This window comes from Lissotriton vulgaris, chromosome 8, assembly GCF_964263255.1.
Source record: "Lissotriton vulgaris chromosome 8, aLisVul1.2, whole genome shotgun sequence".
Taxonomy (NCBI): Eukaryota; Metazoa; Chordata; class Amphibia; order Caudata; family Salamandridae; genus Lissotriton; species Lissotriton vulgaris.
Genome location: NC_141696.1, coordinates 167,933,207 through 167,960,396, shown reverse-complemented (window position 1 = coordinate 167,960,396; position 27,190 = coordinate 167,933,207). Strand labels below are relative to the sequence as shown.

General features: G+C 43.1%; 1 protein-coding gene across 1 annotated transcript in view; it reads left to right on the top strand.

Moving 5' to 3' along the window:
* PAK1 (p21 (RAC1) activated kinase 1) overlaps positions 1 to 27,190 on the top strand; it is a 357,978-nt gene that overhangs the window by 228,372 nt on the left and 102,416 nt on the right. The window contains exons 5-8 of the mRNA XM_086933892.1: positions 731 to 878; positions 13,603 to 13,640; positions 14,629 to 14,745; positions 19,833 to 20,010. Coding sequence (XP_086790018.1) covers positions 731 to 878; positions 13,603 to 13,640; positions 14,629 to 14,745; positions 19,833 to 20,010 — 481 coding nt within the window. The remainder of the gene's footprint in view (positions 1 to 730; positions 879 to 13,602; positions 13,641 to 14,628; positions 14,746 to 19,832; positions 20,011 to 27,190) is intronic.

Genomic DNA, 27,190 nt, shown 5'->3' with positions numbered 1-27,190 from the left:
AGCCCTCCCAGATAGCCTAGAGAATTACAAACACCATCATTATTTATTAGGAAAAATACTTGATGCTCCCCCCTGCCAGTGCCTCGATATTGGTAAGCGTTGTAATAGCTTGAAGACACAGAAGCATCTGTCGGTGGGGATGGACCAGACGCCTCGTCACGTGCTGAATGGATGGTGATGGTTAACAGGATACCGCGCACATGCCCCAGGGCTGATCTGGCATTGAAAGAGAGTCACTTCCCATAACAGTGTATAATCCTCACGCAGACACCCTGCAGCTCTCTTTCAGGGCAAGAGGAAACAGTTTGCAGACACAGGACAGTTTATGAAAAGAAGCAGGCGGCGTTGTAATAACTCAGAAAGATGTTTTGTATCGCTTTCAAGTCCGAACTGTACGTGTCTGTGGGCAAAAATAGCAGAAGGTACAGCGCTGTCTGGCATCAGAAAGAAACCAACCTGACCTGAGGGATGGTTCATGTGGCCCTTTCTTTCCAAAGTCAGGACTCGCGCATAACCTTGTTTTCTGTTTCTCTCCTGGTGGCTGAGGAATTGTGTACATATTCCTCTTGTAGCAAATATAGTTTGTTGCCAGAAGTGACATTTCAAATGCTTTTCTCAAACTATTATCCTTGTTATCCATGTTTACGGGCAGAGACATCCTCATTCTCCCAGTGCATGCAGCTTGCATTGTCCTCAGTGGTGTTTTTGATTATTTTTCTATTAAATCCAGGGTATGCCGGAGCAATGGGCTCGACTGCTGCAGACCTCAAATATTACCAAATCGGAGCAGAAGAAGAACCCCCAAGCGGTGCTAGATGTCTTAGAATTCTACAATTCCAAGAAAACCTCCAACAGCCAGAAGTATATGAGCTTTACAGGTAATTCCTCGGCCATGTCCTCAGTTTCTTTAGACTTCGCGTCATAACAGATCTTATAAAACATGACAACACAGCATGTTTGTCGAGCTGTGCAGGCGCCTAATGTTTTATTAAACTCATGGCACTTAAGTGCCTTTGAATCTAACTTGAATTGTTTTTCTGTAGTCCCCACCATGCCATGAAGTTGTATTTGTATAGTGCTTATAACTCCTGACAAGGCGTTCAAGCGCTTTGTGGCGACTAGCATGCTACTCTGGAACCAAAGACTAGCGGTGAAGAGGCCGTAGATTAGTAATATGTGCTTCCCTTTCACTGTAGTGTTAGTTGTGCTTCATTTATTAAGCTTGTGCTCTTGAAAGCTCATGCATTTACTCTAGTGTTTTGATTAGTGAAAGATGAATTAAAGTGGTTTAGTAAAGGGAAGATGTGAGATGCTATTGGTAGTGCTGGACATGTGCGACTGTTAGTTGGATAAACTGAAAGAAAGAGAGAAGGAATTGGAAAATATGTTTGGAAGTCCATTGTAACCTGAAATGTTTTGGATGAGTCAGAGTGGAGGGTAAGGCAGGAGTGGAAGTTTAAAAAAAAATGTTTTAATTAAAAAATATATACATGGATTCATGCACACACACAGCTAACTATATACATGTATGTATGCAAATATCCGCGATATACATAGTTATATCTTTATACAAGGCATAAACTCACAGGATATGTAACTGTTATTGTGTGTATGCATATGTGCATCAATAGGATGGACTTGCATATGTGTATGGGCGCATGTGTTTATATAAAAATGTATGTGTGTGTATATGTTGTATAGATAGGAGAGTGCATGTTAATGCATTAGATGTACTCGCATGTCTAGATTTGTAAATGTACCTGGGTAGCTAAATCTATGTTCTTGAGATTATACATTACATAAGGATATAAGATTTTTTATATGAACAAGAAAAAAATAAACATCTGTTATGTATATCACTTTAAGTGTACATGTATTCATTACATATGTAAATAACATACATGTACGAGTGTCTGTATATGGGTTTATGCTTCATTGCATGATATACATGTCAGAGTATGTAAAAATGATTATTGATTAGGTATCTTTACGAATGCATAGGTTTTGTACGCTTTCTATAAGGGTATAACAATATATTTAGATATTTTAAAAAGTCACTACATATATAGTCAAGCTTGGCAAAAATGTGTTTGACTGGGTATTTAGATGAGGTTGTCTATATACATATGTGTATGTATATGGGTGTATTCTTCTGTTTGTAAATCTGTAGTTTTATTTGCGAAGAATTGTTTCATCCTTGGTGTTTAGGATAGTGCCAGTGAGGTTTCTCTTCAATTTCCATTAAGTGTGGGGTTAGTGACCAGGGCTGGTATCTCGGCTCCTAACCCACGCACACTAAGCACTTTACGAACTTGGACCCGAATGCCTCAACACACGACTTTCCTTCTACACCCCCTCCCGCCAGCTACGCTCTTCCAACCAAGCCCTTGCTGCTGTACCTCGCATCAACAAAACAACCATGGGAGGAAGATCCTTCTCCTACCTGGCAGCTAAAACCTGGAACTCACTTCCCATTCACCTTCGCCTCACTCAGAACCACCTAGCATTCAGAAAGCAACTTAAAACCTGGATATTCGACATGTAATTCCCCACCCTTCTTCAAGCGCCTTGAGACCCTCTGGGTATGTAGCGCGCTATATAAATTAATTGACTTGACTTGACTTGTATCTTACACAGAAAGCACACATAAACAAGATAAAGCATCGGTATAGTGTACTGTCAAGCATTGATGTAGTTGTTTGAATATTTGTTTGTTTACAATATACTTATAACTCAGGTTAAGGAATAGGGACAAGAAGATTAACCCCTTCACTGCGGCGGCTATTCCGCCGCAGTGCTAAGGTGGAGGGGGGGCGGCTAGGCGCTCCCGTGCTCGTAACGGAACCGCTCCGTCACGAGCCTCGGGTGGGCTGTGTGTTAAAAAGAAGGATACTCTATTTCTTGTAGATTAAGTATCTTTAATGAGACACAGCATCAACGCCCAGTCAGTTTCCAGGCTAACACGAACTGCCCTGCCTGAGGCTTACATTCTAGGCATGTGGTTCCTTAAAGAAGACAGACATCAGATTATAACACATCCCCTCCCCAATAAATCAAAGGAAACAGCGCAACAAGAAACCTGAAATAGAGTGACCAAGTAAAAGAAAAGAAAGGGTCAAAATAGAAACAGTAAAAATAGCATAACAAGAATCAAAGGAACAGTGGTTCAAGACATAATATCATCTTTAAATTTCAAGGGCAAATGATGTTGTCTACTGGAAAAGTAGTTAGAACTAGGATCAGTAGATGTTAAATCGGTACAAGAAGTTCCAGCACATTGGTTATTAGAGAATGACCTAACATCATCAACATCATTGCGAGAAGAGCTCTGAGAATTAGAATAATTAGAACCATTCTTCAAACATTTGACTAACCTAGACATGCTCCAAACACTACCATTGCTAACCTTCACAACATTTTTCTTAATGGAGACAATAGTAAAAGGACCCATGAAGGTACTTTTGCCCTTAAGCGTGTACCTAGGATTCTTTATCAGAACCCTGTCTCCAACATTCCACTTCTTCCCTTTCACACACATTTTAGAATCCTATCTTGTTTTGTATTGACTCTGATATTTTAAGATCTTATTTTTTTTATATCAGCAGATAAGGCTTCTCCATCCATTATTGGCATCCAAACAGGATTTAACTTGGAGATCGCCTTTCTACCTCTCAATGCTTCAAAAGGAGATGTTAAAGTAACAGCATTAGGTGTGGTCCTATGTGCCCACAAAGTATCTCTCAAGATCTCTTTAAGAGATAATTTGGTATCCAATGCACGTTGAAGGCAAGTTTTGACCAACCGGTTCATTCTCTCCGCTAAGCCATTAGCCTGAGGAGAATATAGTGCAGTTTTTTGATGAATCACACCACAACTTTTGAGAAAATCATTCATCTCACTAGAGACAAATTGCACGCCATTGTCTGTTATCAGGAATTTAAGTAAACCTTCAAAAGCAAACACTCCCTTTAGAAACTCAATAACAGTTTTGGCATTCACAGAAGAAGTACACTTCGCTATTACCCATTTGGATGTGTAGTCTACCAATAAAATGACAAAACGCTCACTTGGTGGTAACAGATCGAATGGTCCCATAATGTCCAAACCTAACTTAGTCCAGACAATCGCAGGAATTTTTACCGGTGACAAGGGTGTGTGATTGGTTGCATAGGACTTGTCATTAGATGCACACAAAGTGCAGTCTTTTACTACATTTTCGATCATTCGGTCCATAGTAGGCCACCAGTATCTTTCTCTCACTCTAGCCTTGGTGAGGCTCCTTCCAAGATGACCCTCATGAGCAGTGTTTATGATTTTATCTCTAAATTCAACTGGGGGAATAACCCTCAGGCCTCTCAGTAAGTTGTCCCCCACAAAAGAAATTTCATCTTTGACAGACCAATGCGTTTTCATCTCTTGATCCAAGGATTTATAGTCTGGCCAACCTTGGCTTATCCAGGTTTTGAGCTCAGATAGAATCCTATCTTTAGTCACACCATCCCTCCACTCACCCTGTGTCAGTGCATTTTCAGCAACCCAAAATACACATTCTTCTTTGTCATCACCACTGCTTTCCTCCAGTGGTAATCGCGACAAACAGTCAGCAGATTTGTTATTAGACCCAGGTATATATTGTACAATAAAATTGTACTCTTGTAATCCCTCACTCCAACGTTTAATTCTTGGCGTTAAGTTTTCACTATGCCTGCAAGAAAAAATCTGAACAAGGGGTCTATGGTCGGTCCTTACCAAGAATGGAATTCCCCATAAGTAAAACTTAGTGTTGAACCGCCCAAAAAACACTAAGTGCTTCGCTTTCAATGCAAGAATAGTTTGCCTCTGCCTGCTTAAGTGCCCTAGAAGCAAATGCAACTGTACTTTGTTCACCATTTACTACCTGAGAAAGTACTGTGCCCAAACCCTTGAGACTAGCATCAGTGGTTAAGATGTTTTTTTTATTCACATCGAAATGTCCTAGAGTAGGCATTTTTCCAATCTCCTCCTTGATCTTTTCAAAAGCTTTCTGGCAATCTTCTGACCACACAAAATGCACACCTTTTTTGAGTAATATCCTAATGGGTTCAGTCACACTAGCAAAACCTTGAACAAACTTAGCGTAAAATTCCACAAGTCCTAGAAATGACCTCACCTGGTCTTTATCGCTAGGTACTGGAGCTTTCTTAACACATTCTGCTAGTTCCAACTTTGGTTGTATTCCTGCACCAGAAATCACGTGACCAAGGTACGTAACAGTCTCCACACCAATTCAACACTTCTCCTTCTTTACAGTCAATCACTTCTCCTTCAATATTTCTAAAACTTCAAGCAATGTCTTACTATGCTCAATCTCTCCTTTCCCGTAGATTAAAATATCATCTTGAAAGAACATGATGTTACCAATTCCATCTAAAACTCTCTTCATGACCCTCTGAAAGCATGCAGCTGCCGATGCCAATCCGAAAGGCATTCTCTTAAAACAATATGCACCCAAGGGTGTCACAAACGATGTGAGATGCCTAGACTCCTTGTGCAAAACAATCTGGTGATAAGCGGACGATAAGTCCAAAACACTAAAAACACATGCACCCTTGAGGGTGCTAAGTGACTCCGAAATATTAGGTAACGGTTGCCTGTCAACCCAAATCCACTGATTTAACCCCCTCAAATCCACACACATCCTAATTTTGCCCCCCATCCTTAGGGGCCAAAACAATGGGGGCCAACCATTCTGATGCCTCTATCTCCTCAATCACATCCAATTTCAGTAATCTCTCCAACTCCTGTTTCAAAGGATCCATCATCATGTTTGGAACCTTTCTTACTTTGTAAACACAAGGTATGGCCTTATTCTTTAGAATAATCTTGTGCTCAAAACCTTTGAGGCACCCTAAGTCCTCAGAAAAGACCTCAGGAAATTTTTTAAAATACACACAATTCTGATTATCAACAACACCGCCATTACTATCACTATCAATCAGCATAACCTGATCTTTAGGATCCTTAGCAGAAGGATTGAGCGTGATCCCCAGGTCACGCTGATGTCCAAAACGTCAAAGCAAACCTGGCAGCAAGAAGGCCTCATGGTTCAACGTTGATCTTAAGAAGTCCAAGAAACTCTGCCACTCCCTTGAAAAGGCCTGGAAAAAAGACCCAACCACCAGCACCAAGGACGCCTTCAAAAACGCCACCCGCACACACCACCAACTAATCCGAAAAGCCAAGAAAACAGCATTCAAGGATCGACTTGACAACAACGCCCACAACAGCAAGGAACTTTTCAACATCGTCAAGGAATTTACCAATCCCTCGGCCAACTCCAACGACATCACCCCCTCTCAAGCCCTCTGCGACTCCCTAGCCTCATTCTTCCACAACAAAATTGCTGACATCCACAACAGCTTCGACAACCAACCCGGAAACCAACCCACCCAACCATATGATGAACATTCTCCCCCCTTGAACACCCTTAACGACTGGAACCCAATCTCCACTGAGGACACCATCCGCCTGATGAACTCCATCCACTCAGGATCTCCCACAGACCCATGTCCTCACCACATCTTCAACAAAGCAGACTCCGTCATAGCACCGCACCTCCGAGACGTCATCAACTGCTCCTTCAACTCCGCCACCTTCCCGGATAGCTGGAAACACGCTGAACTCACCGCCCTTCTGAAAAAACCCACAGCGGACCCCACCGAACTCAAAAATTACCGCTCCATTTCGCTCCTTCCATTCCCGGCCAAAGTAATCGAGAAAGCTGTCAACAACCAGCTCGCCGCTTTCCTCGAAGCCAACAAATCCCTCGACTCCTCTCAATCTGGCTTCCGAGCAAAACACAGCACTGAGACCGCCCTCATCGCAGCAACAGACGACATTCGAACTCTACTGGACAATGGAGACACAGTCGCCCTCATCCTCCTCGACCTCTCCGCAGCCTTTGACACAGTCTGTCATAGCACCCTTCTACAGCGCCTCAGAAACATCGGAATACAAGGAAAAGCACTTGCATGGATCACCTCGTTCCTCACCGGAAGAACACAGAGAGTCCGCCTTCCACCATTCAAGTCCGAGGCCACTGAAGTCATCTGTGGCGTACCACAAGGATCTTCACTCAGTCCCACCCTCTTCAACGTATACATGAGCCCCCTCGCGGCCATCGCCCGCCAACACAACCTCAACATCATCTCTTACGCGGATGACACTCAACTGATCCTTTCTCTCACCAATGACCCCAGCACCGCCAAAACTAACCTACACGAAGGAATGAAAGAAGTTGCTGAATGGATGAAACACAGCCGTCTGAAACTGAACTCAGATAAAACAGAAGTCCTCATCTTAGGCACATCCCCCTCTGCATGGGACGACTCTTGATGGCCGGAAGCCCTTGGAAAAGCACCCATCCCGACAGTCCACGCACGGAACCTAGGCGTTATCCTGGATTCTTCACTCTCAATGAACAGACAAGTCAGCGCCGTATCCTCATCCTGCTTCAACATTCTCCGCATGCTCAAAAAAACATTTCGCTGGATCCACACCGAAACCAGAAAAACAGTCACCCATGCTCTGGTCACGAGCCGACTGGACTACGGAAACACCCTCTACGCAGGTACTACCGCTAAACTCCAGAAGAAACTACAACGAATCCAAAACGCCTCAGCCAGGATCATATTAGACATCCCGCGCAACGAACACATCACTGGCCACCTGAAAGACCTCCACTGGCTACCCGTCAATAAGAGGATCACTTTCCGACTGCTAACCCACGCACACAAATCACTCTACGACATCGGACCAGAATCCCTCAACTCACGACTGTCCTTCTACACCCCCTCCCGCCAACTACGTTCTTCCAGCCAAGCCCTCGCCACTGTACCTCGCATCAACAAGACCACCATGGGAGGCAGATCCTTCTCATACCAGGCTGCTAAAACATGGAACTCACTCCCCACTTACCTTCGCCTTACCCAGAACCACCTAGCATTCAGAAAGCAACTTAAAACGTGGATATTTGACAAGTAATCCTCCTCCCCTCCCCAAGCGCCTTGAGACCCTCTGGGTATGTAGTGCGCTATATAAATTCTTTGACTTGACTTGACCCCTCATAGCCACATAAACTTTACCAAGCGTTTTCCTGTTCTTAAATTTAATGCAAGCCTCTATATAACCAAGAACATTAATTTTGGTTTTAGCATAACCGACTGGATTTATATCAGGTGGAATTAAATTAGTTTCATCTAAGCCAATAACCTCATCCCATTGTTTGTTGCCTATCATGGTGTAAGGAGACCCTGAGTCAGCCAGGACAACAAATTTGAAATTATTCACCATGATGTCACACTCTGGCATTGAGATTTTATCAGCATCAATCATACCATCTTCTTCCCTGATGCTAGACACTACAATGCGTACTGCATCAGAATTTTTTTTTCAGGAGCCCTTGTTGACTTACAGACTCGAGCGGAATGTCCCTTAATACCACATTTCATACATACAGCATCTTTTGCATAGCATTGTGGATAACTCGAAAAATTTGTAAAACTCCCACATCTCATACACTTAGGTTTAAGTGAGTCTTTACTGCCTTTTTCTTCACTATTCACTTGAGATTTCACAAAGTTGCGCGTAGTCACATGCTTATCATTTTTTCTAAACTTGTCATTAGCAACAACCTTACTCACACTCACACCTTGTTCAGAAGTTTGTTCATCATTAACAACATGAATCTCACTTTCTAGCTCTCTTTTCTCTTCATGGCCTCTTTTTATCTCTTTTACCCAAGATGAAGTGTTTTCCATACCCTCAACAATTTTAATAGCTTCATCAAGAGTAGGATTTTTTGATAAAAGTTTCTCCTGTACACAAGAACTATTTGTGCATCGCACTAATTGGTCCCTAACTAAAGAATCAGACAATTCTTCAAACTCACATGTACGTGCTAATGTTTTAAGGGAGGCTACATAACCTTTGACTCGTTCAGTAGACCCCTGTGTTCTTGTGAAAAACCTATGCCATTCTAAAACAATATTTATGCGAGGACCAAAATATGTTTGTAACATCATCATTGACATTTCATATACATCACAAGGCTCACCCTCACCACTACCAATTGTAAGTAAATCCATACTATCGTATATGTTACGTCCCTCTACACCCAAATTATGTAAAAGAATAGCTTGTTTTCTGACTGCAGAACATTTTTCTCCACCAATAGCCAAGATGTAAGAGTCAAAAAGATTTCTCCATCGTTTCCAAGGTAATATTGGATCTCCTTTTTCAGAAAGGAAAGGAGGAGGTTGAGACATTGAAGTTGACGTAGCCATAATTAAGAAATTGTTAAATGGTGAGAAAAGTAGTAAGAGAAAGAGAGAAAATAAAAATGATGAGCAATAAAAAAAATAAAAAATCAATAACATGTGTGGTGATAACGCAAGTTGTATCAGAATAATGTCTGGTAATTCTGGTAACAGTTTTTGTTAGACCATGGTAATCCTGGTAAATAGTCTTTGTTACTCTCTATATATTTGTGGTAATCCTGGTAAATAGTGTTTGTAATCCTGATAAACAGTGTCTGTAATCCTGGTAAACAGTCTGTAATCCTGGTAAACAGTGTTTGTTCAACTTAAAAGTAAATCCCAATAAAAAGAAAATTCGAAATATAACACTGTGCTTGTGACGGAATGCTTCCTTCATGGCCCCGCCCACCTAATAGAACGTCCAGCGCAGGTGCGGAATTTGCGCCGCGCAGGCGCGGCGAGCGGGCCGTGACGGAACCGTTACGTCATCAGCACAGCCCACCCGAGGCTCGTGACGGAACGGTTCCGTCACGAGCACACAAGGGGTTAAGGTAAGAAAAGCGGTGTGGAAGTTTCCAAAAAGTCTTCTTGCCCTGGGGTTAGAATGCATCAGAAATCTACTTGTCCTGTAAAATCAAATTCAGTGGTCTCTTTTGGTGGCATGCAGTGACGTGGCAAATTATGGCAGCTCTGTCATTATATCAGTATTCTAATATTAGCACCTCCGATTATGCCAGGGTTCACATTTTGTCAGGGTTTGGATTCTAGCCGGGCTCCGATTATGCCACCTTGTGCACATCTTCATACAGGGGCTGGAAGGAGATAGAAAGTGGTAGGTCCCGTGTTGGAAAGCCGTGTGAGTCTGAGCATACCCCCAAACGTACATGTTTCATGCTTAAGGATATTCACCAACTCCACTCCAATATCGTCCCACACTAGAAAAGGTTAGAAATGTACTCCTAACAAGGGCAGGAGTATAGATTTTCCAGGTTGAGAACAAGGGGTTGCAGGGAAAGTGAATTTGGCATCACTCAGCAGAATTTCACAAGAGCAAATATATGCATGTGTATTTGCTCATGCGAAAATGGAATTCACAGACGTTTGCTAGGAGTACTGTTTCCAGGCCTTCTCATGTATATTCTTGAAAGTCTGCAATCTGGTACAGTACAAGGACACATACCTGCAGACGCACGTTTGTAACTTTCTGTAAGAATTGAAAAACAAATGTGATGTCATGTTGCCCATATGATTCGGCATTAGTAATCTTTTTTTTAAAATAGCCTGCATCAAGCACGTTTTACTAAATTATGCCTCAAAAATGATGTAGAAGATTGCACAGTAGTTTAGCAAAACTTTGTTTTTGTTTGGCTAACTTTTTTGTGTACATTTTTTTAAAGCAATCACCTGTGGCCATAAGGTGACTTTTGGGAATAATTGCATATTACATCTTTTTAAGTCCTTATTCTTGATTGCACATGTATAAATCACTTTGTAGTTTGCAAACAAACTAAATACAAGCATGGATACTTCTGGAACTGGGTCTACCTAGGCAAGAGCTCGAAAGGAAAATGAGCATTAATTAAATTCTGAAGGAAACGGTATAGCACCCCTATTGACACCCCACACAATCTGTGTTGGATGCAAATTCAAAGTGCTACAGCTGGCAATAATTGGATAAACTATTTCCAATCATCTTTATTATATTTGCAACTCTGAGAGATCTGAAGTATCAGCAAAACACACAAGGTGATGGACGGAATATTGCACATTGGCAACACATTTACCCCCAGTCACAGATCTGGGTTTAATCCATCGTTATTTTGCTCACCACGCCACCCCAGTTCAGACATGGCCATATTCAAATCAGTATTGACCCTGTGCCTCATGGGAACTGTCCAAACCGAACTGCCAAGCCATGTCTTCCCTGGACCGGAATCAAGCATCCTAGGACCGGTTTCTGGCTATCAGCCGTCTTCAGCCAGGATAGCTTGACTCCATGGCGTAGTGAGCACGGGACCCACGTCTGGGCATACCCTTCCCACATAGGGCAAACAGCAAAACACACAAGGTGATGGACGGAATGTTGCACAATGGCAAAACATTCACCCCCCATCACAGATCTGGGTTTAATCCATAGTTATTTTGCTCACTGCGCCACCCCAGTTCAGACATGGCCATATGCAAATCAGTCTTCACCCTGTGCCTCATGGGAACAGTCCAAACCGAACTGCCAAGCCATGTCTTCCCTGGACCGTAATCAAGCATCCTAGGACCGGTTTCTGGCAATCAGCCGTCTTCAGCCAGGAAAGATCTGAAGGATCGCCATGACCCAAGCCTGCTTCAAAACAATTGTGAACCAACATATCAAATCACTCTCACTCTGACAGGATAAAGATCTTGTTGCAAAAAAAGAGTTTTGTTTGGTCAGTGTTTGGGCCATATGCCTACTGAGCTCCACAAAAACATGTGGGCATCCATTACTCCTTACACCTGAAGCTTTCACTGATGCCATACAGGTTAGGTTTCTCTCCCACAATGACTTCCATACCAAAATGGAAAGAATCTTGGCCTGTTACGAATTACCGACTCTGTGGTTATAAGTCAGAGACAGTTTTTGCACATTATGTGCAGATTTCTTGTCTTGCATGTAAGAACTTGTCTCCAAGCCCTGATATCTTGCCTCTCTGGTAAAAACACACATCTGAATAGTAAATTTGATAGCATGGCTCAGGTAATCCACATGTTTAATGAAACATAGTATAAACATTTAAAAAGATAGCAATGATGATTTTCTCTGACTCTGGTTCACAGTGTTAAAATAAAATCTATTAATACCCTTTTAACATTATTTTTAAGTACAAATATGTATTTAGTGAGCTTAATCAAAGCAGTAATCAATTTCCAATGATGATATTGTAGATCGTTTTAATTAACTGTACAATAAAGACGATAGATACACAGCGCTTCATACCAGTATGATAGGAAACATTTTGACCAGCAGCTTCCACAGAATAGCTCAAATGCGATAGATCGGAATGCTGCTAGGAATTATACTAATGGCTGTATTAATTCAAGTATTCAAGTGTATTTCCTCAAATGAGAAGGTTATGTCCCAAGTGTGGGTCCCAAGCTTGCTCTGCGATAAGACCCACCTGCACCTTACTGAGGAGGCCCGCAAGGCCAAAATCATTTTTGGCTTGCCTCTGCTCCTATGTAGACAGGAAATAGCTTAGCGGCTCGACAGTGCCAAACATTTGGACCAGAAGCAAATACTTATTTGTCTTTGGTTGTTACCGGTTTGAACTAGCTCAAAGAAGTTAAACAGTGATGGACTACAATGCAACTGAGAGTAATTACAAATAGCTGAGATTAATACAGGCATTCTATTCGGCCCTTTTTGTGCTGTTAGTAAAAAGGTGTAATACTAATACGTGGTTATATTAGATGTGAATCTGTTACCTCTTCTATAAATGCCACTGCTGTCTTCTCCTCATACTATATTTTCACATAAGGTGATGGTGAAATTGTGTACAGTGATATCTCGAGGTTGCAAAAAGGAATTTTGTACACAGCAGAGGCATAAGTATGTTCACATCAAATGCACTCTACATATATGGCTTGATAACATATGCGTCATGATCCCTTTAACTTAAAGACAAAGTGTTACCTCCTTCAATTAAGAAACATTGCATTATCAGTCAGTAAAAGACTGATTCATTGGCCACATAGGGTATTGATGAGTTCTTCACACTTTCCTGTGGCCATCTTTTGCACATAAATGTATCTTCACACCCTCTTTTGGTCCTTTTCGTACTGAGGGAATTCTCCACAACTTCTTGTGGCCTTTTACACACTCAGGAAATCCTCTGCACTGTCTTGTGGCCCTCTGTACACTTAAGTGTATCTTTACACCTTCTTATTGTCCTCTGTGGAGATTTGGAATTTATCCACAACTTCTCGTGGTTATCAATCCACTTAGAGAACTCCACACCTTCTCTTGGTCCTCTGGGCTTTTATACAATGCCAAGCGTTCTTACAGTATATAGTCAAGTTTGCAGAGCTTTGCTTGGGATGCTCTTTTGTGTGATGCTTAGCCCTTTGCTCTGAGTGTTGGGCATGAGGCTCATAGAAGTGCTCCCTTTCTTTTTTCATAGAGGGCTAGTCTTACAAATGGATCATTGAGATTATCGGTGATGGTTGTGGTCTGGTTGATAACATTGTCTCTTACCCTTAGGCTGTTTAAATGATCTTGTTGTTCTATTTCAATATTGTATACGACGGACCTAATTCAAAATGTGTTTTGCAGAAAACGCAGTTGAAGAATATAATTCATCAAACGCATTGGTAAGATTATCTTCCTCCTTTATCAGTTTGGTTTTTCTCTTTAAACTTTTGGGTTTTTGGTATAACTGCAATGCAAATAAATGTTCAAAGGTAAGAGTAGGCTTTGGCTGTAAAACACTAGTTGCCAGAATATTTAACACTATATAGCATTATACTGATAGTGGATAGGAAAGTCGCTCCTGAGAACTTGAACACGGTGTCTGCGTGTTTGAAAAATTCTGGATGGCCATGAACTGGCTTCAGTTAAATGCCCAGTCAGAAAGTTTATCTGAACTTCTCACATTCTGAGATTAACAAGACAACTCTATTGAGGTATCTAGGCATGACCTGTCATTGATATCACACAAATCACAGATATTTTTTTAATGTTGAGATTACATCTTTTGCTTCTAATATATGAACAGTGGGGATAGGAGTCACAGGGAATCAGAGTCTGGATTCTGATGTTTTTTTGTATGAACCTTGAGGAAGAATACAGATAAACTGAAAATGTGCTGCATGTGTGTGCTCATGCGATAGGCTTAAAACAGAGTACGCGTGGAAGGGAAGGCCTGCCCTAATATTCGCTGCACCACCAAGTTTAAAATAACAGGTCTTCAGCACAAATAGATTTACAAAGTTGACAGTCAACCTTCCTCCCAAATAGCACTATTAGATCATTAGGTATGAAACCGTTTAGAGCCCTCCGATATAGATTCTGACGGAGGAATGTTGTTTTCAATACAGAGTCTCTACTTTTAAAACTTCTCATCATTCAGTGAAATACATTTTGGAAACTGTAGAGCATATTACCAGAACGTTCATTTGCCATTGGCCAAGCACACACAGGTACAAAGACTAGTTTTGTTAGCAGGAGCTCAGTTAATAAGATGCCCCATGATCTTGTGGTGGGAAGATGACCTGCTCTATAATAATAAAAGAAACTGGGCAATTTTATATTGCAGAATTGTTATAGTTTGTTAACAATTTTTAATTTTTTTAATTTTAGAGCACAAAGACCGTCTCCGAGACTCCAGCAATACCACCAGTGTCGGAAGATGATGACGACGAAGATGAACCTGCACCACCTCCAGTGATTGCACCTCGCCCAGAGCACACCAAATCAGTCAGTATAGTACCCTCTCCTGTGGGTGAACTATATTCTTTATAGTCACTTAAGGAACTAAATGTGCAGCATAGGTGGTGTAGATAAAAAGATTAGTATTTCCCTTATGTGAGCCGTTGTAACTTATTGATAAAAAGTGACACTTTTTTCTAGTAGCTCTTACTAAAGATGAATCTCTCTGACCTTCCCATAGTTTGAGCACATTCCTGGTTCTTATTCTATTGATTTCAATGTCCCCAACATCGAAGAGGGGCTCTGAATGAGTATTTTTGTTAGATAATTACAATAACATCTGTCCGCATTGACCACGCCACCGCAACCATTCATTGCCACGTCTCTGGGTGGCCACTTATGCCACCATGAAAATGTCGCTTGTCTCAGTCTCTTGGACGTGCTGTTTGACAGAACGTTCACTAATTTCTCACATAAAAGAAACTTCCAATAATATGTTTCATTGTTTGTGAACTTTAAGGAATGCTCCTTCTCTTGCAGGTATCTCACAAAAAAAACCTTAGTTCTGACTTTAGTCCCATATTGGCTGATATATTGTTATTCTTTCTGTACAATGCTACAAAAAATATAAGTGTCTAGATGCCTGGCATACATTCAGCCTAAACTACAAGGTTCACAATACATCAGCCTTGAAGGGTTTACATTGGTTCTTAATGAAAGACACAAATCAAGGGTTCACGGGCCCTGTCTTCTCCCTTTCACTGTCCTAGTTGTTACCCACCAGTTCTTTGTTTATATTACTCATCTAGTTTGTCCTCTTTTATTGCCTTGTACTGGCCCCATTTTTGTACCTGTTACCACTTCCAAGTTCTTAGGCTCTACACTCATTGCTGTTCCCCATCGATAATACCCATTAGCCTTACTTGTCCCTTCCCATCTTTGTCTATAACATGCCTGTGTTTGGTCTGCTCTACGCTGTCCTATTCTGTATATTACTTCCCATCTTGGTTTCAACCTCTCCCATGTGTTTTTTACTTCATGCCCTTTCTCCATACATCTTTAATGCCCCTATTCTTGCATAATTACCGCATCTATCTGTCCCTCCTCCCGCCTGCTTCTTTCTTTGTTGTATTCCCACCTCTGACCAGTTTCTGTTTATTCATCTTCCTTCCCATTCCCATATACATGTTCCTTCTGTCTGCTCCCTGCAATGGACTTGGTGTCTGCATATGTGCCATTAAATGGGGTGGGCTTTATTCATGGAGCTAAGTAGGATGGACTGATTAAAGCTACACACAAACACACCAAGCTCTCTAACAAAACCAACAAGTGTTAAAGCCTGTTTGAATGTTGTGGAGCCAGTAATATTGGACTTCTTTGAGGAATCCAGGAGAAATATTAGTTGTGGTGAAGCACATCCACAATTCCAAACAATTTAGTGTACTCTGACGTGTGGTTGCCGAGCCTTGCGACCCGGTAGCACTAGGAGCTGCTTTAACCCTGCTTCCAGGTGAGGAGAATGTTGCAGGAGGAGAGTATGTGGACCCAGCTTGGTGCTCCAGTCTTCTGCCTGGGATTGCAGCATACCTCCAGGTTCCTTTGCAGCAGTGAGACAGCACGGAGCTTTAATCTGCAGATAAGGAGCTCCACTGTGCAGATCAGGAGACTAGCTATTGGGACATGTACTACAATGAGACGGCTTAGAAAGTGAGGAGTGGTGTGATGCCACCATTTGCACCTAGTTAAGGATACAAACTGGGTCTGAAACGAAGCAGGAGTAAAGTGGAGATCCACCCAGATCAGACCCCAAATTAGTAGATTCACAGTTCTTCTGACTTCAGAAGTAAGCAGAAGTGGCAATTTCTAACACCAAACATGTGCTTGACTGTACATGCAACCCTGATACCTAAATCATTGCAAGATCTAATGTAATGTATTCACAGGCTGCCATTTTTTGTCTCTTCCAGAATATTTTATGACTCAGGAACTGTCTGTCAGCTAACAAACTATTTGTGACAGTCCGTGCATGGCAAATGTATCTTTGCATCAATTTGGAGAGACCACTTTGTCATACGTGTGCACACCTAGTAATATTCAGCAGAAGTGCAGACCACAGAAGTGCCATTCTTGTATTGTTGCCTGTAAGAGGATATCATGGTGCAGAATTCCCATATTAGTTTGACTAAAAAGGGACACCAGGAAAACATCTGGTGGGCTAAGAGGTAGATCTTGATGTTTTAGATGAACAGTGGATATGGACTGTGCCTGACTTTGTGAGTGGTGTCTTGACAAGATGGGTAAACGCCAAATTGCCGTTGTCTGCAACAAACCATATTGATTTTCTTTATGGACTTACAAAAAAATGTAGGCCACTTTCCAACCACGTCGAAATGCTTAGGGATTCAGGGGTGATGTGTTGTAAAAGGTATCTAGGATATCTTTCGCCATACAGGAATAATGAGAGTTGGATTGTAGTTTCTGAACCAGGGCAGTAAGAAAGGAAATGTGGCTTTTTTAGGTGCCTTTTGTATAGAAGGTAGGCTACTGTATACACAGATCAGAAGAGAAGGTTTTAATGCACATCACAATTATGCATTTTGAGGAAACATCTCTGTGCATGTTTTGGCACTGGAAAAGGCTATGCGTTCTTATCGGTCTACTATTGCAGAGGACATAAACTCTGGCCAATAAAAGATAGGTATAGCGGTAGAGACCTCATCAAAAAATGTCACTATTGGTTTTATATATGGTATAGTTTGCTTAGGTGGGTCCCTCTTTGCTTTGGAATCAAACCTTGAGTAAGCGTACCACCGAATAGCTCTTGCTTCGAGAGTGGGTGATGAAGAAGTTATTTTAACAGCTGAGGATGTTGGGCCCTGCGAGGCACAGTTTATTGCATGCATTTCTAGCATTGGCGTTTCAGGATCTTAATCTACTGGATCTACCAACTCCTACTCCAACTCATCCATTGTTCCTCCTCTTCAGGATCAGTGGGAAAATGGTGGTTGGCCAACCATATGGTGGTAGCCTTGGTGCTTAGGGTTATTGACCTGAAGACTAACAGTGGGAACTGGATTTCCTGATGTTTTTGTGCCTTACGGAGCTGCAACCTGTATGAAATGCAGTGGGAAGGCACACAACAAACCGCCCGTCTTTCTGTATTTCTCACAGCTCTGACTCACCGGCCCTCAGGTTTGGTTCCGGGGCTCAGAGGGATAGTGGTGTTGGTGGTAATAAGGGTCTAAGGTACAGGGCAGTAGGGTGGAAACAGGGCAGGTGCATAATCATTTTTGATGGAAAATACATTCTGCCCCTACAATGTTGCTTCTGTTCTTATGCTTTTCCTTTGTTCTTGTGTGTTTTTCTCCAAGATATAATTGTTTAGCTTTATTAATTGCACTGGACGACCATCAGGAACGACCGCATCATTTGGCAATATATTTTCATTTTCTGATTAACAACCATAAACATAAACTCCAACCACACATGTCACACCCCCAGCTATTGCCCCCTGTTAACTACTCAATCAAAGAAGCAGGCAGTGACGAAGACTGTAGTACACCTCATTGGGATACTTAAAGTGGAGGAGCTTGTGGTTGTGCGTAAGCTGTACAGACTTTGGGCCTTATTTAGAGATTAGTAAACTAGATATTCTGATAGGCTTTCCCGTTAGCCTTATTACAAGTGCACAATAAATGATGGCGCTTATAATGCAGTAGATGGAGTATCAGTCATATTTTTAAGGAGTATCCGATCAGCCAAACACTAAATCAGGGGAATAGTCTGTTAGTCTGCCTACATAATAGTCCCTTTCTCACTGCTCCATCAGGATTCAAGCAAGCCGGGCCGAAGACGGCTGAAATGCCAGAAACCGGTCCCCGGTAGCTTGTCTCCTTTCTGGTGAAGAATTGGCTTGGTAGTTTAGTCTGCCCTGTTCCCATGATGCACTGGGCCAGGGACAGACTGATTTGCATATAGCCAGGTTCTGAGCTGGGATGGGGCAGTGAGATAAATAACGGTGATGGATCAAGCCCTGATCTTTGGACTGGGTAAGAGTGGTCTGCTCAATTCAGACACTCTGTTCATCACCACCCCCTTTTGTGAATCGATACATAATATTCCCGATCATCCGAAAGAGGTCAGGTGCCTGTGCTCCTGCATCTCATATGCCTCGGCTTCTCTTTTCTGTAACCCCTAAGGAACTCTCCACCGTCTGATCCAGAATGGATACCAACCTGCCATGCCTTCCATGCAAATTGCTTTATCGAGTGCATTGACTGTGTGAGGGAGCTTGGAGAAACCCTGAAAACATTTCTCAAGATCATACTTAATTCCGTAATATACAAAGATGTCCAGTATGCTGCCTCCCAATCCGCGCACACACTCCCCGGCTCCTAAATTCATCTAATGTAATAAACAGGATGTCCACAAAGAGGTCCCCTATTTACATAATTTTAAGGTTGCGACCTTGAGTCAAAAAAATCAGTCCTACAATATTTGCACATTGCAGCATTAAAGAGTAGGACAGTCTCACTCCCCTCTTGTTCACCAGGCTCTTCCAAATAGAAGCAGCTATTAATCTCTTTGGTTAATACCAAAACTTTGCCTAACAAACATCCCATAACCTCATCTTGGTGAGCTAATGCCCTCTCCATGTGTACATGGGACTGAAGGCCAGTATAATAAAAACAGTGCAACATGTTTTGGTCCTGGGCAATCAGTTAATAGATAAGGAAATCAGAACCAGCCAATTACCTTTTCTCATATGGTTGTACAAGCATATCCCAGGCCACTCTGGGCTGACCACCCACCCACCCAGCCAAATCATTGATGTACAGATACTTCAGAACATCAGGAAAAATGAACACTTTGGGGTCACTGGAATATTCGCAAACAAATACAAAAACTGGGGTAGCACGAACATCTTCAGCAGAGACAACCTTCCCTTTCCGACAATGTCAACTTCATCCCCAATTCTCTAGTAGCTGATGACCACTGTATAGTTACAGCGAAGCAGAATATTCATAGTGCGACTAACCTTAATCCCAGATATCGTATATAGTCATTCCTCCGATCCATGTTTTTGTGTGGATGGAAGCTCTTTCATAAATTTGACTCTCTTCTTTCCATACTAGATATACACTCGCTCCGTGATTGAGCCTCTCCCTGCCCCTTTGACCAGAGATGTGGCCACCTCTCCAATCTCGCCCTCTATTGAAAATATCACAACGCCTTCTGACCTCGTAACGAAAAATGCAGAGAAGCCAAAGAAGAAGGCCAAAATGTCCGATGAAGAGATCCTCGAAAAGCTAAGTAAGTTTCCTTCTCCGTTTTTATTTTGGAGCATCCTATAAATTGGTGACTTTAAACGGTTTGGAGAAAGCACGAGCATAAATATTATAAAATAAGGACAACTTCTTGACTGCTCAGATGATTTGTTTTTGTTCATAAATAATTGTGTCCCGTACGCCATTGGTAGTAGCGCACCCTTAAAGATTCAAATGTATTCATTCATATTCTGAGATAAAATGTTGTGTTGTGTGATGCGCTTAATTCACATTTCTTTGTCCCATTTGTACATTTAAACTGTCTCGGATTATGACGTACATCACTGTAAATGGTAACAAGTTGTTTTTAAAAATATTTGTTTATTATGTAGATTGTTCACCATTATTATTTGAGTTTTAAAATAATAAACTTTTGAACACAACCTAATAATAAGTTTGAAATAATTCAAGAAAAATATTGTAGTATAAATCTAAGAAACTCTGCCTAGTATCAAAGACACAATTCCAATCGATATAGATGCTGTGTCTCGCATATAAGGTTTATACCGATATAGTTGAATTTAGATGTTTAATTTCACATTTTCCATTGTTTCTGGCTTGACTTAGCACTTAAGTTTAAATGGACAGCTTCCTTACTTGTGACATGTTATTGACCCTACTAGACATCAATCCCTAAACTTAAAAATAACTTGTAGAGGTGGCCTGGTAAGTGTTCTTAGGTTGATGCCCTGTGATTATGCACTGCTGATAGTGATGATCACAATGTCAATGCACCCAGGTGTAATTGCCTAAATGTAGGATTTATGGATGGATTGAAAGTGTTTATACCAAACACATAGGGTCACTTGGCATGGATTTAAATTGGTGTAAACTTGTTAGTTAGAAATTCATGTATATACTCTCTAAAGATGGTAAGCATGGATATTGGACACATTTCTAAAGGGGTTTGATTTTAGAAAGATGAATCTTGAATAGATAAAGATCTGCCCCAATTAGGTACAAAGTGATAGCATTGACTCGTCTGTAGTCCTTTCTTTGTGGTGTGTAAGCTGTGCTCTGAAGAATAGATGTGGATTGTTTTTTTAGCTAGGCAGGAGGAAGGTCTTAAAGACACTTAAAACATCAATAGATCTTTGCTGGCCACAATTATGTATGGTATAGGGAGCCAGTGTAGACATATTTGCATCATGCAGAGGTGGTCTTACATTCTAGGAGCAATGATGGCCAGGGCCACTGCCATCTGTACCCTCTGCAGTCTGTGCCAGACTGGTTCTGCGACTCTGGCATTTCCCTGGCTAGGGGATGGTTTGAGAGCAGGGTGGCCTGCCTTGGCCCCACCATTCCCTCACAGCCCCTTGGCAGACAGGCCCGCCTGCAGTGTGAAACTGGTTTGTACAACATTTTTGCCTGGGCTGATTTGTTTGTCCAGTCCGGCCCTGTCTGCAGCCTCTAAATGATTTTGTCTAGAAGTGCTGAATATAAAGAAAGTAGATAAGCTAAGAATGTATAGCCTCCTCCTTGTCTGCCACCTAATATGAATCAATGAAGGTTTTAACTTCTTTCATTGATGAAAGCAGCTGCTTACTACTTGATGTTGCAATGTCCATGTTGAACAGTTCGGAGGTGAATGGTAACAGCTGGATGGTAGGATCCTCTACAGGTTGAGATGGCCAAAAAGAGAGCCCTTGACTTTTAATTGGCTGTAATGTATTAACCCCTTCCATGCTCATGACGAGCTCAGCTCGTCATGCAGTACACTGCTTGTGTGCTCATGACGAGCTGAGCTCGTCCTGAACAATGGGATTCATAGATCATCAGCGTGGAGGATGAATTGCTGTAGCATTGATAGTGTTGGAGAATCCAAGATTTATTGGATCACCTGGGAATTTCATCCAGGATTTCTAGCATACGAGCCAAGCTCTGCAGTCTTTTAGTGTATGGTTTATGGCAAAGACTGTTCATTGACTAACCTCAACACGGATCAAACGTAGATTAGAGCATAAGCAAACTAGAGTTCTGGTAAATTTTGGCCGATCCGCTTTTACGTACCTATCCAGATGTAGGTGCCAATCCTAAAGCCCGAAATGCATTTGTGCTACAGTTTGCAACATTCCTGGTATCCTCCAGGAAGGATGTAACTCCAATATGTGCCAGGTTTAGTAGATAACGGCTATACCAGATTCTATTTCAGACCCATGATGAAGATCTAGTCACTACAAAACCATTATGCGAATGTGTATAATAACGTCTGTCTGTTTGTATTTTTGATCTACTTCTGGCATTGGTGTGCTGCACCACTGTTGTAGCATCCCATATCGGAATATCCTATCTGCCTGCATAGTGTTCATATAAAAGTTGACCATAGACAAACGTACGACAGAATAGACTATAATTGTATGTAGGGTTAGTAAAAGAGAGCTAAGGAAGAAACTGAAAACGCAGCCACAAAGAATGTTACCCTTTCCCATCCCCACACAACATATCCTGTTGCATGTTCCTTTGAATCGACTGTTATCTAAGGTTCTTACCCTTGCTTACCGTTCCGCTGGTCTCCAGCAAGGTTTGTGAATACAAACCTTGTACAAACCTTGTACAAGCAACATCAAGTTGCCGATCGCGGGCCTGGAAAATAAACCTCCCGGCGAGATTCTCAACGCGGGGAGGTCAGGTTTGTCATTGCGAGTGGTCGCATATGCTCGCGACCGCTTGCGATGAGAAACTAACAGTCCGCTTTGAAAAAGCTGCAGCTCGAGAAAAATCTACTCGAGCGGCAGAAAACGACAGCTCGCACTGTGCAAGATGCCGTTTTCAATGAGTGCACAGTGCTGGATACTTGTCCGCACTGTGCAATCATTGAAAACGGCATCTTGCACAGTGCGAACAGGGTACTACGCAGTTCGCGTAGTGCTACGCGTAGTGTGCGCAGTGCACTTCACGTAGCTACGTGTAGCGCTACTTCACGAACTACGCCCAGGGTTAGTCTAAACCTGTGCTCAGAGGAACCAACATGCAGGTAGAACTTAAGCCGCTCTACGTAGGGCTCTGAAAGCTCTTTTTTTGATCATATGAGGTCAGGTGACAGTTGCATTGTCAAGGCAAACCTAAATATCTATGTAGATCAATGTAGCCCTAGGCATCCCATACTACTCTCAAACACAAAAGGGAACCCTGAATTCTTAAGTTAATGATGGAAGATGATGGTTGTTAGAAATTGGATCCCCGGCTGGCCAGGGCTTGTACCAAAGTCAGTCAGAGACCACCACTCCTAAGTCAGGGCAAGGGAGTTACACGCCAAGATAACCATTGCTCACCCTCTAGGTAACGTGGCGCGAGCAGCAAGGCTAAACTTGGAGGCTATGTGAGTTAAGTGTTTGCGCACGCACCCCAGCAACAACACCCAAGGCCCACCACAAAGGAAACTCCACACAAGGTTATATATAAAAATAGCCTTTGTATTACACCAAAACACATTAGATAAAAACACACACTTTACAATGTGCCAACAGGCACGGGCAGAATTTACAGGGGATATGTACAAGACAGGGCCACATGGACCACTGTCAGGAATCAGCACTTTTAGAACTTAGCACTGGGTAGAATTAACACTTAGAACATAAATCACTGTAGCACAATATAGAACATAAAGCACACAACCAGTAACTTCTGGTAAAGGTTAAGTACCACCTACGCAATCCGAGCCACCTTAGGAACAGGTCACGCAGGGAACCAGGACTCACTAGCACCACCTGTACTAGCAGGAACAGCCACCTAAGTATCACAATACCAGTAGGGGCATAGGCACATTACACATGATGCATCACAACACATTCAGAGGTGCAGGGAAGGAAAACACATGATGCCTAAAAACATTCAGAGGTGTATCAAAGAACCCAATTGCGCAAAACTTACATAAGCCACCACCTGTGGCAGTCCATAGGCCAACTGGCCTTGTGGGGGCTAGGGCGCCCTGTGTCCCAAAGTCAGGGGCCTAAACGTAGCAGTTGCCCACAAAGTGCTGGGCAACTGGTGCAAACAATGGGGCCACACGTTGGAGCCTAGTGGGGCTCTAGAACACCGATTGCCACCTAGAGCCTCTCTGGGCTCTAAACACAAAGGTGCGCTGCCCAGGCATTGGAGTCCCCCCTCTGGGGACTCGGGAGAAATGTGCCTGGGATGTTTTGGGGAGCCTCGTGGGCTCTGAAACTGGCGGGAAGGCAGGCGCCGCTCTCCCTTTTCACCGGGCAGCTTCAGGCTTCCTCTTCCTGGTTGCACGTCAGGTCCCGGGCCAGCAGCCAATCACAGTGCGGCCCGTGAATGACGTCACGGAGGTGTCCCGCAGTACCGCCCCCGGCCTGCCTGACTTCCTGGTCGCGGGCCGGGCGGGGCGATTCTTGAGGAGGCAAACGAGGGGTGGGCTCCCTCCAGGAATTAAATATAAAGAGAGGTGGGCTCTCGCTAGAGGACTTCAAAATCGGAAAATCAAGCGGGCACACGCTGGGTGGGCACCGACTGAAAACAACAGCGCTCCCAAGCGCTAGGACAAAACGAAAGCGTTCTCAAGCGTTAGGGGCCCAAGTAAAGCGCTCCCAGGCGCTTAGCAGAAGCAAAGTCCAGGCAAAGTCCTTGAGGAAGTCAGGGGGGGGGGGGCAAGGCTGGGCCCAGAGCCAGCTCACTGGGCCTCGAGGCAGTCCAAGTGGCAGTCCTCCTGCCCAGCAACATCCTGGAGCCAGGCTCCAGCCAATCACGTGTCAGCACACTCACTACACACGCACACCCATGTCTAGAAGTGACACTTCCACACTAGACACATACACGCCGCATACATCAGTTCGCAGCATTCAATCACACAAGTCCGCACATACCAGACTCGAGCCTGTACACCCCACGCATCAGGAACTACCAGGGGCACAGACATTCCCCATGCATTCCTATGGGAGGGCAGGCCAACCTTACTCCACACACTCGGAGTGCGCACGCACTTTCCACTGGGGCACAGTGAAAGTGCGCAGAACCCAAAAATCACCATCACCAGGTCACCATTAAAAGCAAAAAGTTTAGGGGTGAACCTGGCAGAAGGGCCAAGTCCAACAATGGTGCTAGGACTGCAGCATTTCCCTCGTGTCCACAACGCAATGGATACTATTGTTTATTAAAACATTGGAAGGTTGGAAGCTCCAATGAAAACAATGGAGTGCTCCAGGCTTCTAATGGCCAGTAGAAGCCCAGAGCAGCAACATTCCAATGTTTGTTCACAGCTTTTGGTGTGAACAAAAGCCTCACGGACCCGAGGGGATTTCAGTCCCCTCTGGCTCTGTGAGACCTTTGTTTTACAAATTAGAACATTCTGCCCTCAAGGGTTGGAATGTTCTAATTGCCTTAAAACCCTATGTAGAGGACTCCACCGGCCCTTAAAGGCCCTTTTCCTTGATAAAGGCCCTCAGCGAACGATGGAGTGGGCCTTAAATGGCCAGTAGAGGCCACTGTGACAGGCTCTAAGGCTATATTATTGGTGCTACAGGACCCAAGGTACTATTTTGTTCCATCCAAATAACCAAGATAGTGCCATATGGCTTTAAAATGACCTTGTCAGGTGCTCTTTTGGATGTGGCTAACAAAATATCCTGCTAATTTTGATTATCCCTTCGCCAGTAAGATTCTGTATATGAATCTGTCAAGAGCAGTATCCTCCGCAACTTATATTAGGCTGTGCTTTTACTTATGTAGACCACACAACTTCTTAAGGTTTCTTAAAGATGCTTTTTAGGCTGCTCCCTTATTGGGTCCCCACTTTTTCCCTCCCACTTAGTGCATGGAGTACATGTTTAACATGGTTAAAAAGTGCTGGTACTCTCCACATAAATGCATGCTGCTGGAGTCTCCGTAGACATTGAGCTGCGGCTATGGCCATGCCTCCTTGCTTGCTGTTGTTGTTTGACCATGTCCAAGCTGGGTCTGGTGGCTCAGTGGACTAATGTGCCCACTCTAGGGGCCTATGTTTGACCTCCTGGTCACAGGTTCATTATCCCGGCAGTTTCACTCAGCTTTTCATCCTCCTGAGGTAGATAAAGTGAGTACCATTGATTTGGGTAACAATAAAGATCTGTTATTCAGCGCCAAGATACCCACGGATGAACGTGCGCTTTACAAATACAGATTATGTTGCGCTGCTGGCTCTGCTTGGTAACACTGGCACGGTGCTCTTCCCATTTCAAGCACTGCCCACGCCATGATGTCTGTCCTCTAAAACTGTGCAAAAACTGCTCGAATCTTCTTCATAGATGCAAACAAAACACACAACAACGTTTGACTATTAAACAAAATTGGATTTATTATCTTTGCCAATGCTTGTTTCGCTATGAAATTGAGAAGCCCATAAATGAGGATGCTCAGGCCATAAAAGATTTAAAGAAGGTCACTGACATTAGTAGTTTACAGGATATTAATTATTTATGATGTGAATGTGCCTGCTACTTTGCAGCATTCCCACAGCATGTGTAAGTTAAGTTATTCACACCACGCGGATGTCAGGCAGCCAGCGACGCTCTCTAGCGTGGCGCCCACAAACACCACCCCTAGAAGCTGCGTCGTGACTGTCTTGATGCCGAAAGCTTCGTCATGCTTTCGCTCTCGAGTGGAACAAAGGTAATTTGGACTTGAGCGATGCCAGGGTTCGAACCCGGTGTCTGGGGGCTGCAGACTTCCCACGTCTCAACAGCTTTTGTGTAGACATAAAAAGCGCAACCAATTAGGAACACAAACGCCTTCGCCATGCGTCATAAGTACAACTGCATGCTTTGTGTCTTGTCTGTCGGCTTCTACAACACTCTTTTCTTTCGTTTTGAAGGATTTATAAAGTGCAATAAAGCACAATTGATAGATAAGGCGCTAAGCTCCAAAGTCGACATTGTTAGCGCGGCGACGTTGCGATGCCATTTTCCCCTCACAGAATTTATGTCAGGGACATTGTGAATAGGGCACATCCATTTTGGTGTGTTGCGCCTTTTATCCGGACACTGGAGGCCATATCGATGGCTTCTGTGGCAGGTACCCCGGGGGCATAAAGAGTTGGCATCAGACCCACATTTACTGACCGTGTATTTATTTAGATAGTTACACGGTTCATGTTGTTTAGCCGGTTTTCAGTCCAAATTAATGCACACCAGCAATGGTGATGGAGAAGGGGGTGGGGGTGCGGAGGCGGAGGC